This window comes from Diadema antillarum, unplaced genomic scaffold (assembly GCF_040938485.1).
Source record: "Diadema antillarum isolate AM-2024a unplaced genomic scaffold, OU_Dant_1.0 scf00000072, whole genome shotgun sequence".
Lineage (NCBI taxonomy): Eukaryota > Metazoa > Echinodermata > Echinoidea > Diadematoida > Diadematidae > Diadema > Diadema antillarum.
Window position 1 is genome coordinate 1,383,211 of NW_027270961.1, and position 16,035 is coordinate 1,399,245.

At 38.3% G+C, this 16,035-nt stretch overlaps 1 protein-coding gene across 1 annotated transcript in view; it reads right to left on the minus strand.

The window, feature by feature from the left end:
- Positions 1 to 1,084: 1,084 nt before the first annotated feature.
- Positions 1,085 to 16,035, minus strand: part of LOC139717220 (ATP-binding cassette sub-family C member 9-like) — a 44,989-nt gene continuing 30,038 nt past the window's right edge. The window contains exons 22-34 of the mRNA XM_071628723.1: positions 15,613 to 15,682; positions 15,224 to 15,381; positions 14,604 to 14,696; positions 14,009 to 14,111; positions 13,728 to 13,841; positions 9,956 to 10,067; positions 6,982 to 7,109; positions 6,219 to 6,297; positions 4,948 to 5,056; positions 4,048 to 4,151; positions 3,499 to 3,632; positions 2,300 to 2,362; positions 1,085 to 1,488 (exon numbers count right to left, since the gene is read on the minus strand). Of these exons, the coding sequence (XP_071484824.1) occupies positions 1,351 to 1,488; positions 2,300 to 2,362; positions 3,499 to 3,632; positions 4,048 to 4,151; positions 4,948 to 5,056; positions 6,219 to 6,297; positions 6,982 to 7,109; positions 9,956 to 10,067; positions 13,728 to 13,841; positions 14,009 to 14,111; positions 14,604 to 14,696; positions 15,224 to 15,381; positions 15,613 to 15,682 (1,405 nt within the window). The 3' untranslated portion in view covers positions 1,085 to 1,350. The remainder of the gene's footprint in view (positions 1,489 to 2,299; positions 2,363 to 3,498; positions 3,633 to 4,047; positions 4,152 to 4,947; positions 5,057 to 6,218; positions 6,298 to 6,981; positions 7,110 to 9,955; positions 10,068 to 13,727; positions 13,842 to 14,008; positions 14,112 to 14,603; positions 14,697 to 15,223; positions 15,382 to 15,612; positions 15,683 to 16,035) is intronic.

Sequence of the window (16,035 nt, forward strand, 5' to 3'; positions counted from 1 at the left end):
TTCGTGCATTTGGGGAAAAAAACAACAACATCGAGATGTCTGAAAGTCGTCAGAATCGGTTATTCTATCTCGTGAACAGAAATCTCATCAATTGATTTTGTAAAATGCTCAGTGAATTTAAAAGTGCCAGAGGGCACGAATTTCTCGCAACACAGGGAATTCCAGTCGTTCATATCATATCTTAAAGTAAGCTTCTTTTGTGTATTTTGTCGATCGTTCCAAGAAATTCCTCACACCCATTAATATATTATACTTCAAAGGCAAGTAATATCTCAATTATTTACAATCAAGCCATCCCCTTGAATCAACATTATTATTATTATTATCATCATCATCATCATCATCATCATCATCCTTTTGTTATCATCAAGATATTCCCTGATGTTATCATCATCGTCGACATTCAATCATTACGCAATCAATTTTTAATCTCATGCCCGCACATACAGGTCTTTCATAGACAGCATACTACATGCTTCAAAAAAAAGATCAAGTGGAAACACAGTTTTTATGCACTTCCAGGAAAATCTAACCAGATGCTTATTTGATTTTCGCTATCAACAGTTACCGACATTATAAGGTTGAGGTTGTACACATGGATACAATTATGTCATTTTCCATTGTGACACTCACAGTTGTCACTCGTTCTAATGAAAAAAAAAGTATTTGAATGTCGATAACTTCTTTGTATAGCTATCATGGCGTTCGAAAGAGTGTATTTTCCAAAGCACATTTATTGCCTGGTAATCTGAAAAAAGTAAAGCAAACATTTTGTTGACGAATCAGTACAACCAAATGCTCAAGATTGATATCTATGAACAATCCACAAGTCTATATGCGGCAAACATAATTCTGCAACTATATACATGTAGTTACAGAACATTCGTCTTTAACAATTGAGTAAAAAAACATAATAACTTTGCATTTCACAAAACGAAGAGTAAACAAAATCTTTGTCGCATTACTGTTTTCTAACGATTTAGTAAAATAAAACGTGCTTAATAACACACCAGTCGCACCCAATTTTCAGTTCTTGGGATGTGAGTGGACTTTCTGTTTACAGTGGATAGGAATATGTGTGAGAACTCGGGAGAAAATAATTATGTTCAAGTTTGCATGAGGTAAGACGCAAGGAGTAAACCTCTTTATAGTATAATTCAGCTTGAAAGTCCCGGTCCGATAGGAATGTTAACCCATCTCTAAAAATCCCCTTTTAATCTTTGGTCTGTTCTTGAGTGACTTCCAATTGAGGAAGATACAAAACAATGACCTATAGATGCGATCCTTGATAGGATGAGAGTTTCATTCTTCTCTGCGACTAACTCTATGGGAATAGAGATAAGCAGTTTACTATTTGCCAGCACGTACGAGGGAGGCGAAGACACTATCTTCTTTCTTCATGAGCACATTGGGAGAGTCAAACTCAACCACGTGACCATCACTAAGTGTTAGGATGTTGTCTGAATCCATGATGGTACCAACACGATGCTGCAAGGAAATCAAATACACTAAAACGTTGAGAATAGTATAGTCTCCAGATGTGCACACAATTCCCACATCCCAATGCATCCAGTAAATTGCAACTTGAAGCGAAACCCTCTATTTGCACTTCGTCCATCTTGATAACACAAGCGTACAGTACTTCCCAAGGATGTATAAATTCATTAGTTTGACACTAAGTACCAGAATATATGATACAGACATATTATGTTCTAAAGTTAGCACTTTTTTAAGATAGAGAGAACTTCCCATGCAATGTGTTATTCTTTGGAACAAACTTTTTTTTTTCTATATTCTATATATGGAACACATTTATAGACGCATTTAAAATTACACAAGATATCTTAAAGTTCTTTGTATATTGTCTGTACAGTCTTCTTGATCATCAGGTATGCTATCCCTGTACGTAAAATAAAGTTACAGTGATTATAAATTATGCCATGTAGTTTGCCAATGAGAGAAAATATAAGCATATCTAAACTACACATGCCTTGTGTCAGAGATGATTATTAATCGAAGTATAGTTAGATAACAGTGACCGTCTCGATGTGTATTCACGCTAATTTTCAGTTTCTTTTTAATCAATTTGCATTGTTTATACGTATGTTTAAGGTATCGATATCACGTTGATGTTTTGAACATAGCCCAAAGTTCAAGTTAATAAGGATTTATAAGGTTTATGAGGATCGTGTGATTGTACTCTGTAAGGGACAATGTTGACATGATTGTAGTAAGGGTGTGATGGAAACAAACTACTCTTTTTGCAATTAGCATTTTGGTATAGTTATTGCATACTTACTGCAATGGTTATCACTGTCCTATCCTGGAACACATCTGCAACAACGTCTTGTAATATGCGATCCTGCGTTGATTTGTCATGTCGAGAATAAGGAGAGAAAGACCATTAAGTATTGGAGTGAATCAACAATCTTGCTACTCTCACGTAATGAGGAAGGCAAATGGATGGTCATGTACCAGTATAATCCACGCAGTTGCACGACTTCACCGCATTAACAGAATCTGTATACTATATCATGCGTATTAATATTGATTTTAATGCTCTAATCAATAAAGATACATTTTCCTCTCTGCGTCTGTCTGTCTTTCTGTCTTTCTGTCTTTCTTTCTGTCTCCTTTTCCCTCTCTTTCCCTCCTTAGATACTTCGACAACTTCGCACTTTACAATCTCCTTTGTGAATCCATCCGAGTATGACTATGTTGACACCATCAACCATTTCGTTTTTACTGAATATTAAAATCTAATTACGAAATCATTAGATACATCATGTCTTTTTAAGTATATTGCTCGAATGAGCTGAGAAGACATGTATACTGAATGACATAGACCTTTTTTCAACAATCTTCATCATCACTATAATGCGTATGTATGGGTCTATTAAAGCAGTTGGCAATGACACTAAAGGTCAAAGGTGAGTATAGGAGAGAGAAGGTGTAGGGTGAGGTGATGTGAAGTAGATTGTATCAATCATGGAAGTAACAATGTGAAGTCATGATTTTATCATTAAATGCTGGATTGTGGAAAGGAAGGGAACAAATTTACCTTGAAATGTCATGAGATGCTTTAGACAAAGTTGTATTGATTTTAGGTAAAGATAAAACCAGAGTGTTAGCATGTCACAAAAATAGATTCATAAAATTTCCCGAACAAGTGTTAACCCTTCCTGTGCCAGTAAGTCAAATTTGCTCAAATCTTGCTCACAAATCCATGAGCAGGTTATTATTGGGGCACATAGAGGGTTAACAACAATGGCAAGGTGACTTGCTGAATAATACAAAGAAAACAATAAAAAAAGCTTTGTAAAAAAACTCTCACATGTCAAGTTTCTATTTGCGATCACTGAGCACATTGACATGATAGATACTATGACTGATTGAGCCGGGGAGATGGGATAGGTTTGTATCTCGGAGGGAGGGGAGGTATAGGGTGAGTTTCTTGGAGTGCCTTGAACTTGGATGTTGATGTGGATGTAAACCTACCGTCTCCTGGTCTATGGACGCAGTGGCCTCGTCCATGACAAGGATCCTAGAATCTCGGAGGAAGGCCCGTGCCAGACAGAACAGCTGTCTCTGACCTACGCTGAAATTCTCTCCACCTTCCGTCACAACGTAGTCTGAAACAGGAATGGTATAACAGATGATCAATTTAAGATTTGTTTTAATCCAATGTACTGTTTCCAAGTTTTCTCATGTTAAAGAAATTGAACCCTGTTGTATAAACAAGATTGTGTGTGTTTGTGTGTCACGACATTGAAAATTAGAGTATTTTCATGCGTTTGAATTAGGCGCTATAGTCAAAGTGTGGTGTTCTCATATTTCACTTGATGACAAGGAAAGTTTAACCATTAATTAACAAATTAACAAATTAACAAAAGTATCAACGAAAATATTAACAAATACTCTAACTCAAATTATAGTCTTGTCAATAGGAACCTTTTAGCATGATATCTATAAAGCAATAGCCTATAGGTATGATTCATTGTAAAATAGCAAAGACTATATATATGGAAATAAGGTCACAGGCCTCACCTAGTCCCCCTTCAAGAGGTGTGACGACATCTCTGAGCTGAGCGATGTCCAGAGCTTTCCACAACTCGTCATCGGATTTGACGTCGGAAGGGTCCAGATTCCGTCTGTTACGAGTGACACCGGAAAGAATTATAAGAAAGAAAAAAGTCAGAAATAAGAAGAATGAGAGGAAGGGAGATATTAGGATATAAAGGGCACAATAATAATAATTACTAACGAAACGCAAATTATATTTACCATGATGCTGTAGAATAATGCATGTTGGTTATCTATCTATGCATACCGCTGAATTCAACAGTTACAGCAGATTTTGATATGTCGAACAAAATAGCACCTTATATATCAAAGGTTATATGAGGTGAAATTAAAATACGAATAAATTTGGGGAGGTTTTTGACAAAATTTATCTTTATGAACCTTGTCACCTGACAAATTAAGTGAAACCATAAGAAGTTATGAAATAAACATCTCAACCCCGAGTCTAGGGCTATTATGTTTACACAGTGTACATAGGAAAGGAAGCCCTTTGTATTGAAAAGCTGGCTTTCAACTAGCTCTTATACGTAATCGATTATCAACATCCCATAACTTTCCTCAAAACTCCGTGAGTGTCATTTTGCATTAATTTGCAATATTATTGAAATAGTCTCACCCACTTGCACAAACGCATAACAACGACCACACGCACTCGCACACACACACACTCACTGACAGGTATCTAGCAATCAACAAAGAGTGACGATGCCTAATCAGCCAGATCCCTATACGTACTAGTAGTAAGTTTAAAAGATAGACAGATGGGGGGGGGGGGGGGGGGGGGGAGAGACAGAGAGAGAGAGAGAGAAAGACGGGGGGGGGGTGGAGGAGAAAGACTTGAGACGATCACGTGATGAATCTCACCTGATGCTACCAGTGAAAAGGATGGCATCCTGTGGGATGATAGACAGTCTCTGACGTAAGGTGATGAGAGGAACGGAAGCAATGTCCACACCGTCTATCAAAATACGACCTGACGACGAGAGCGATAGAATCATCAATTCATAATTATATACTTCTATTCCTCACACCATTTTTTTTCCCGACACTTTGGAATTAAGGATTAGGATTACATCACACACCACCTATATGATTGCAAGACAATCAATCTGCAATATAAGCCAGAATTCTCTCAGTTCCATTCCTTTCTGGCATGGAATAGCTTCGTCTTCCATTATTATGACGGGGTAAAGTCAGTCAAATTTGAAAGAATCCCTGTAAATGTTTCAGTGACATATATGATTACCGTTCTCTTACATAACATGGTACTCTCACGTCATCAAGACTATGATCCTGTTTGATCACTTCAGAGCTGTTATTTACAATTGAAGACCTGAATATAAGAACGACCCAAGTCCAATTTTTGGCCAAATTCAGTTTGACATGGGAAATTGTACCTTATGCATGGACTCGTCTTGTGTATAAATGATAAATCCTAATTACCCCCGGAAGTGCCTGAAATGAATGAGTTAAATCTTATATTAATGTAAGAATGAAGGACTTGACCCAAGTCCACCACACAAAATGGCCTCTCCACAATTAATGTAAATATTAATTGTCATAATAATATATGTTCTAATTTGTATATACAATGTTGCCTTCCCATCACAGTTAAATAGAATATTATTGGACAAATAAAAAAGATATGAAGTTTTTTTTTAGTTTACTCGAAATGGTCTTCCATGGACTTGGGTCGTTCTTATATTCATACACTCAATTGTACAGCACTCACTGAAATAGAAAAGTAGGCTATGCACACTTAACTTTTCCTGTAGGAAATGCCTTCTGTTAATGACTTATTGGTAGGCATTATTTCCATCATTTTCGTCAACGTGTATGTACCTTTTTGCTTCATGCATACTGACGTGAAAATGAGAATTCTAAATGTATTCACACACACTTTTTTCAATATGAATATACATTTTTCTGTTTAAACTGAAAACTGGGCGATGAATTAAGATCTAGCAAAAGAGATAAGCTGAAATAGATAAGCACAGGTAAGCCCATCATCTGTACTTTCAGTCGTGCTCAGCTCAGTAACGTTTGCTGTTTTAAGTAACACATAAAAATCATTGATACAATTATAGAAGACAACCTTAATGAAATGATAGTTTAAAAGACGCAGTACAACTTGCCCTTGAAAGTATCGATGATACGGAAGAGGGCCAAGGTCAGAGATGATTTTCCACTTCCGGTCCGCCCACAAATACCAAGCTAGTCATGAAAAAAAAAATAAAGAAAAGATGAACACAATAAGGACATTCTAGTCTTTTATGTACTTGCAGGGTCGAATGCCACAGGAAAAAAAAAACCAATATCGTTGTACAAACTTGGTACTTTACAAAGTCTAAGTTTGGTAAATAGGCCCTATTGAATCGATTACCTTTTTTTAAGAGTAGAATTTCAGCGTGATGATGAAATAAATGATTGATTCGCATTCCACTTTACTTGTCTCTATCATGTCTATGTTCAAAGGAGAGTATGATGCAATACTATTTACTTGTACACCTTTACTGTGAACATTTTGCATGGTTGAAAGCAATGTGTGAATCTGTTTAGTAATAAAACATAAATAGTTTTGCCATGTTTTTGAGCTTATTCATCTGTTTACAGAAAAAAATGACATCATATTTTTGACTGTACTCTTTCGTCATACATGTTTAGAAGTACTCTGTTATGAAAAATACAAATGACTTCTTCGCATTAATTTCTTTAGACGTCGTAGTACATGTAGTCTGATACATCTACATGTTTATGATAGCATATGTTTCAGTCCATGGTCTACATTTTTATGAACGCTGATCTGCATCATCTAACAGAGTTTATTCCTGGCCAAGAATCAGGGAAGATAAAACAGTCAAGAGCACACTTTCCGGGAGGCGGAGAAGGTTTTATTACCTTCTGTCCGGCAGGGATGGTCACGTCGACATCGTGTAGTACGGGGTCCAGCTCGGGTGCGTAGCGTACGCTGATCTTCTCGAGGACGATCTCACCCTTGTCAGGCCACTCTGGGGGTGGCTCCAGGCCTGGCAAAATAATATTACATAACTTTGTCATCTATATTAACATTTCCTCTCTGTCTCAATATTAAAACGTCATCTGCTTCACATTACTGTAATTTGTATGGAAACAGTTTCATTTTTTTTTTCTAAGCGGACTTTTTTTGCTTTGGCATTGCATGGGCGTCACCAGGGGGGTGCGTTGGGTGCGAAAAAAAAAAAATCAGTCTGCGAGCGACCTCAACGCCGGACGCTAAATAATTACTCTTTTCTATTTTTTTTTTTAATATTTTGCACCAGGGACACACACACACACACACACACAAAAAAAAAAAAAAATCAATTCGCACCCCTGGTTCTGGCAGCACTGATTTTATACATATCTATTAGTATTCTACAGTGTTTACTATTTATCGACCGTACTGTACATCCATACGATACGTAGCACTTATACGTTTGCATGTACGTGTGCTACTTACAAGTATGTAGGGTCTATGTACGTTACTTCTGACCAATACATTGCCAGCCCAAGAGCGAGCCTTAGCCTCATTTAAAAAAGATGAAAGAAAAATGGAGGGGCAAGCATATCATTTTGCCCACCCCCCCTCTCCATAATTCCAGAGACGAGTATATTAAGATTTTCTTATCTTTTTTTTTTTGACAGAAAAACAAAAAGTTACCTCCATAAAAATATTGGAGGGGCAAGCATATTTTAATTTTGCCCCCCCATAATTAATAATTCCCGAAATGAGAAGATTTTCTTGCTTTTGAAAGAAAACAAAAATGTTGCCCCCATAAAAATATTGGAAGGCAAGCGCACCATTTGCCCCACCCCACATAGTCATAATTCCCGCGATGAAAGGATTTTCTTGCTTTTTTGTTAGAATTCAAGAAATCTGTCCAATTATTTCACCCAAAAGCAGTGGCGTAACTACGGAGGGGGGGGGGGGGGGGTGCGCCCCCTCCAAATCCGCTGTTAAAAAAAAAAGACTTACCGAAATAGTAATTCAAGTGTTAGTAAACTGCTTTTGAATGAAAGGGCGATCAAGAAATAAGATATTTTTCTATGATTTCTATTAACCATAATTAGATAGGTATATAGTGTGAAACATTGTTCAAAAAGCCCGTACCCGACAAAAGATAGTGATTCAGCGTGATTCCTGGTTGGCATTCTGCATATAAGCAGGATGTGCGCAGTGTACTCTGTACATCCGAACGAAGAGTCGCTACAATTTTGCGCAATGTGCTGTAGATTGTACACCTTTGTACCTTACGCTTCGTTATATCAAAGCTAGATCATTGATTTTGCAATGTTGCTTTACATACTAGTCTATGTAAAAATGTCTTGCATTGCCAATAAAAAGACTTGACCTGGGCTAATTCCTAACTTTTCCATGTACATATACACACTCAAACAAACACGCACAATTAGTTTAGGGGATGCTCTAAAGTGCAGATTTTGGACATCCTTTCCCCGCTTGGTCACTTCGACGCCACCTCGCTGGTCATACCTCCCCCAGTCATGAACATAAACCCACAACCTTGACTACCAGTGGCGGATCCAAGGAGAGGGGCGCACCGGGCGCACCGGGCGTCCCCCCTTTAATTTCCAAAGCGAAAAAAAAAATAATAACATAGCTTCAAACGGCAGTTTTTGGACAGTAAAAATGTCAAAATTTTCAAGCTCACTCGCTCCTCTCGCTCGCATTTAGTCGTAATGCCATTCTCATGAAGTTGCTGCCAGTAATTGCCGGCAGTTGCGCCTGGTGCGCGCCCCCCCTTAATTTCCAAAGCAAAAAAATATGGCTACAAACGGCAGTTATGGGACTGTAAAATGTCAAAATTTTCAAGCTCGCTCGCTCGCTCGCTCGCATTTAATTGTTATGCAATTCTCCTGATGTTGCTGCCAGTAATTACCGGCAGTTGCGCCCGTTGCGCCCCCACCCCTCCTTTATTTCCAAAGCGAAAAAATATGGCTCCAAATGGCAGTTTTGGACCGTAAAATGTCAAAATTTCCAAGCTCGCTCTCTTTGCTCGCTTGCATTTAATTATCATGCCATTCACCTGATGTTGCTGCCAGTAATTGCCAGCAGGGTTTGCGCCCGCGGTGCGCCCCCCCCCTTAATTTACAAAGCAACAAAATATGGCTACAAACGGCAGTTTTGGGACTGTAAAATGTCAAAATTTTCAAGCTCGCTCGCTCCGCTCGCTCGCATGTAGTCGTTATGCCATTCCCCTGATATCGCTGCCAGTAATTTGTCGTTTCACACCGTCATTCCATATCCATTTATAAGGGGTACAACCCTCTCCGGCACTTCCACACCCTCCCCCCACCCTTGCTCGCTCCCTCGCATACTAACACCCCCCCCCCCCCCCCAATATGAAATCCTATAGCTGCCGGCGCGCCGGTGCCCTTTCCCCGCTTGGTTTCCCTCAAAAAACAGTAAAAGTCTAGGGATTGAGAGCTTCCTATATTCCAAATGTCTGTCCAAAAAATCTCGTAAACATTTAGTGTCAAAACGCACCCCCCTTGAAAAAAAGCTGGTGACGCCCCTGCATTGCTCCACAAGTAAACAGCTCAGTCTCTGATAAACATTCATTTGTTCTTTCTTATCTAAGGTAGTCTGATCATCGTCAAAACAAACGGAATGATCGCATGCAAGTTGTAATCGTAATATTTAGGGGAAATATAATTATGTCATGCCAATATTCTATATATCTGTCTTCTGGCTTGAAATATCTTTACAAGAACCATCTGAAAATTCAGATGAAAATGTAGAATATCAAAGTCCCAGCCCCCCCCCCCCGAAGTCAGCTGTCAGCTTACTTGTTTCTTTTTAGGGCAACAAATTCAGCAAGAACTTCTAGCTTACCGTCGTAGTCTTCGTTCTTGACCTCCGTGTAGTACCGAATTCGCTCAATGGCGTTCATCTGGAGCTCCAGATCGGCGCAACCTCGGACCACCATGTTCATAAAGATGGAAATCTGTTGTGGAATAGAACGAATGACGGGTTCAAATTTTGCAGCTTTGAGTTTATTTTCACCTTATGAACGATGAGATTCAGCATCGGTATATTGATTAGATAACATTCTCGTTTATGATCTCGTGTTTGACGTGAATCTAAAATCTATGTCATCGATTGATTCAAGTGTTCTTTTTGGGAAAATCAGGTCGCTGATAAACGAAAACTTGCGAATTTGTGAATGATGTAATATCGTACTTTAAATGAAGAACCTCATTCAATACTAAACTGAATGAAAAATCATGTAGAAAGTGATATGCACGGACAGAATCAAACTTATAAAGGAGGTGAAGTTATTTGTGTCCTGGTCCAAAGACTATGTGCTATTGAAAGGTATAATTACTATCATTATCATTAACTTTTTATTGCAGTGAGACTCGCAGTCATTATTGGCTGTTCATCTAACAGTTACACAATCCTATACCAGACTTTGTGGATTCACGGTGAGCATGCACCATCCACGCTGCGGAACCTCTCCCGGTACACTTCTGATTATGAACACCTCCCTGTTATGACTCACGACCTTACGACTACAGACCTTGGATCCGAAATAAATCACAATAGCCTCAGAGTACACACCCTTGTCTATTTCAGATCCAAAGTTTGTCAGTCGTATAGTCGTATGAGTCCTATAGCGTGCGGCGGGTTTAAGTCTCCATACAGAGATGGATGCAAATGATCAAATAAGGTTTTGGAAGGTTTGTCTTGTGAAATAGATTGAAAGTCCGATCAGTGACTACTTCAAAGTATTAATCAAATCTCTTTTGCGTATAGGAGTAACAGAAATGCCTTTTACTGCTTTGTTTGGCATTTAATTTTGATACGAATACATTATACGAAAAAAGTTTTCAAGTCTATAGGATAAAAAGGGTAATAGAGTGTACACTGTATATATATAGAAACAGTAATATGTTCTAGTTCATGCCTGAATCTCGCGCGGATTAGTAACGACAACGCACAATTCCCAAATCTCTAGAGAGATTTTTAGAGAGCGGGATCGGAAACCTGCATGGGCCCGTTTCTAGACACTGTACGTTTTAAATTTGATTTGAAAAATCAAACGCATATTCCCCAAATTGCATGCAACTTTGCGATTTAAATTTAAGTGCGTTGCTGCGAAGATATGCGTGTGAATTCTCGTATGATTCTGTCGAGATGATTTTTCAGTGCCGACTGAGTTGAAATAGGATGTGTGATTTTCCTTCCCTAAGTCGCCATATTCGTTTTGCTTAAATTTCTATTGCCATACTCTGAAAATGAATTATTCTCGTGCTCCGATTCGCAACATTACCGCTCTGTACGACGTGGGTCAGTTTGAAATAAAAAGAAGAAGACAAGTTTGTAAATCCGAAAACGACATCTTTCGGATTACCAACCTTCGTAAAAACAAATCTCTTTCCATCGTCGGACTAATTTAACTTTGGACTGTGATGAGATTTAAACCATCGGCATAGCGAACTGTAACAATAATTTGCTACTATTTTCTCATTGACATTTCGTGAAACAGAATGCGTTTCGGTAGTTTGAACGTGTAAATGTTGCGGTGTCTTTCCCCTGCTAGTGCAGACTAAGTTCGGTTACGGCGAAAGTTCCGTTACGAAATGAAAAATAATGCAAGTCTTTTCATCAATAACACACTTCCGTATAGATCAAGGTTGTAGATTTTTATGCGTTTAAACGCAGTTTCTATTATAGTTTCCTACAAAAAGCGCAAGTCTTTTCTGCAACGCTCTTGCGTTTTAAATACAGCGTTGCTTGTGATTTGACGGACTTGCATTTGATCTTTAGAATTGCGTTTAAACGCAATTGAGTTTAAGTTTCTTTCAATTTTCTAGTTTCCGATGATTATCAAACGCAAGTCTTTTCAGCGTTCCGTGTGATTTGATGGGCTTGCATTTGATTTTCGGGGTTGCGTTTAATTTTTAATTTTGCGTACGAAATAAAAAATAATGCAAGTCTTTTCAACAATAACGCACTTCCGTAGATGTTTAGAGATGCGTTTAAACACAGTTTCTTATATAGTTTCGTACAAACACTGCAAGTCTCTCTGCAACGCTCTTGCGTTTAAATACAGCGTTGCGTGTGATTCGATGGATTTGCATTTGATTTTTAGAGTTGCGTTTAAAAGCAATTGAGTTTTGAAAAAAGTTCCCTACAATTTCCTTGTTTCGTATGATTATCAAACGCACGTCTTTTCAGCGTTCCGTGCGATTTGATGGACTTGCATTTGATTTTCGGGGTTGCGTTTATTCTTTAATTTTGCGTACGAAATAAAAACTAATGCAAGTCTTTTCAACAATAACGCACTTCCGTAGATGTTTAGTGCGTTTAAAGGGACTGTACAGTACTGATTGAGGTAGGGATTCATATTTTGAACATTCCTAAGTGAGATAATGAAAAGCCTCCTATGAAATATGAAAGAGCATGTAATTTTAGGAAGGATTCAACGTTTATTTGATGAAAATTGGTTTTCAAATGGCTGAGATATCCAAAAAAGTGCTAATAATAAAAGGCAACATGCCCCAACTTTATTAGGATCCCTTTGTTTCAGATATCTCAGCCATTTCAAAACCGATTTTCATCGAATAAACGCACTTCTCTTTGTAGAATATCTCGTGTTAAAAGCTAAATCTACACCTCGACCAGAACTGTTTAAACGCAGTTTCTTATAGTTTCGTACAAAACCTGCAAGTTTTCTCTGCAACGCTCTTGCGTTTGAATACAGCGTTGCGCGTGATTTGATGGACTTCATTTGATTTTTAGAGTTGTGTTCAAACGCAATTGAGTTTCAGGTTCGTGCAACTATTTTCTAGTTTCATAATCAAACGCAAGCCTTTTCAGCAACGCACTTGCGTTTATGTGCAAAGTTGCTCGTGATTTGACACACCTGCATTTGATTTTTAGTTGCACTTAATTACATGTAGTTGCATTTCAATTAATTTTCTAAAAACGGGCCCAGGTTTCTAATACCGCTTCGGAAATCAACGTTAGAATATTCGGATAAACAGAAGCACCTACAAAGTATTTAATGTTCTGATAATGATTCTCTACTAGGACCTATAGGTGTACAAAGTTTGTGCGTTTTGAGAATAACGAGAAGGAGAAAGGGGGGAAAGTGAACTGCTTTGGGTACTACATGTAATACTCCAGAATGAGTGTATGCCCTTTCTATTCTGGCGTACAAGACAATGGGCGCATGGCGCGAACGCTACCGCGCCGTTAGTAGCGAATTACCGAGTAAAAATGCTGCGAATCGGAGCGGGAAAACACTTCTTTTTCAGAGAGTGGCGATAAGTTTTTGAGCGAAAAAATTATGTCGACTTAGACGAGGGAATTAACACGTACTTCAGCTCAGTTGGCACTCAAAAATCAGGTCGACTTACGCGAGTTGTCGACTTATAAATGTCGACTAAGACGAAGAAATTTTCAAGGAATAACAAAGGCAAAAATCGGGATTTTTTTATCGTGTCGACTTCAGCGAGTTGTCGACTTATACGATGTCGACTTAAGCGCGGTTTACTGTATATATATGTTTATACATTTCATTCAGCCGACTATTTTTTTTTTCTTCTAAAGACTGGACGTGACAAATAACAAGGCAAAGGTGTACAACATACTGTACCTCGAGTGAGTAGGTAATAGCCAAGCCAACAAGACTGGAGTCCACACTACCGTAGACGGCGCCTAGCAGGGCCGAGAGACTGGCGATTAACACGATGACAGCACCGAGATAGTCCTGTGAACAGACGTCATAATTATACATTTTTATTTCCGACTCTTGGTACAGTTAGTACACTAATGTGGACTGGAAATATATAGGCAACACGACAGAAATACCATGATACAGCATAATGAGACTTAAACCTCAAGCAAAATGTCTGTATATCTAAACCTGTAACTTACCAGACGAATTGCGAGCCACCGATTTGCAGTGTACAGGTAGACCAGTGCCGTGTTATTCTTGTCGATCTTACCAAGAATGTTTCTGAAAAAGCGTTTCTCATCCCTGTTAGGAAGAAAACATTTAAGTGACATTGATTTAATTCACCGCTCAATTTCCGAATAGACTCCAAACAGAACTCCTTGAAATCACCAATATCTGCTGCGTACTGAGAAATGTTGTAAAAGGATGTGTATAACTTGGACAGCGATGTTCCTAACTTGCAAATGTTTTATTTGGCAAACCGCAAAAATATCGGTTTTGAATAGCAAGGTAGCTTCATGAAATTCATTTTGCAACTCAAGACATCTTTCGTTGGTGAGATAAAGCCCTGCCTCACCTTACGGGGAAATTTGACAAACGGATCACGATTACAAAGTTATAGGAGAAATCTATTCAAAAGCCAATCCCTAACAATGAGATCTGAACATAATTATGGAAGATATTTCAACATATATTGTCATCGTTGTGTTTGAATATGTATTTTCCTGCTTTCAAAATTTGGGACTATTTATGCTTTGCATAGACAGAAGAATTGCCAATATTTATATCACCTACTTGTATGCACGTATGATAGGAAGACCACCTAAGGTTTCAGAAAAATGTGCGAATACCGGAGACCTGGTGACGCTTTCCAGACGTTGTAACATCCTGTGTAGTAGAGTAGAAATTAAGAAGGTAACTGGCAGAAGTAAGCTTCACCGGTTTGATCAGTTACAAACAATCTGAGCTGTCTTGACACATACTGAGTAGAATCATCATATGTCATATCAACATCTGTTTTGTATGAATCAAGAATCATTTATCTTTACACATCCTGGCAACACTTTAGGTGTAGAAATTTTGTTCATACGGCACTCAAAGAAAAAGGGGAAAGAAATCGAGCAGAAAGAAGAAGAAGAAGAAGAAGAAGAATAGGAGGAGGAAAAGAATAAAGAACAAGAAGAAGACAACGAGGAAGAGGAGGGGAAAAGGAGAAAGGGAGAATACAGTATGTATCAAGACATGTCTATTCTACTGGAGCTGTAGGCGTAGTAGGGCCTACACACGGAAGCGGCGGACAGACGGAAGCATAAAGTAACAGTTCTTGTGCTGTGAGAAAGCTACCCTGTATAAAAATCACCATGCATAAGATGCTAAAACGTTTTGATTAGTGTGTCAGTAGTTACAACCTTTACCTTGACGTGGCTACGAAGTAAACGAGGATGATGAAAAATATGATGCCGATCGGAACGAGGAAGATGACGAAGTAGACGTTGACGATGGCGTTGACGATGAATGAAGCGATGACGCTTACCAGTGTGTTGAGTAGCATGTTGCAGGTGTGAACCAGACGCTGGGATAATCGTATTAGATCATTACAAATATTGTAGTAAACATTTCGCTATTGCGCATTGTCCTGGATACTTTCATATCATAATATAATGGCATTTTTCATCATAGTAATTTCAAAGATCTGATCTGGGAAATCATGTAAGTTAGAGCTGTGTCTCACAACTGTTTATGAAAAATGGATTTAGCCAGGAAGAAAATTTGCTTCGATTATTTACAAGAAGGCAATAATTACCTGATCGATCCACTGCGTATCGCTCGACAGTCTGTTGAGAATCCGCCCAATAGGTGTGGTGTCGAAGAACCTGGTTTTAGAAAGTGAAAATGAGAAAATTAAGTCATTAAAAGTACCGCTGAATATAAAGCTGACATCTCAACTAATTGGAAGTACACTGATTATACAATGGCGACAAAGAATTCATTGATGTACCGAAGAATTTGTTTAACAAAAGCACAAACTCCATTACACGCTCAAACTTTCAAATTGGACATTAAAAAAGATAACAAATTTTGCCTACCAGGATATGTCATGAACTGAACACCCTACGAGAACTATAGTTTGCAGGACCGTTAGTTTATCACAATTTACCTTTTCGTTTTCCATTATCTCAAAGCCTCTATAAATGTTTATTCAGAAAATTCGGCCATATTATACAAT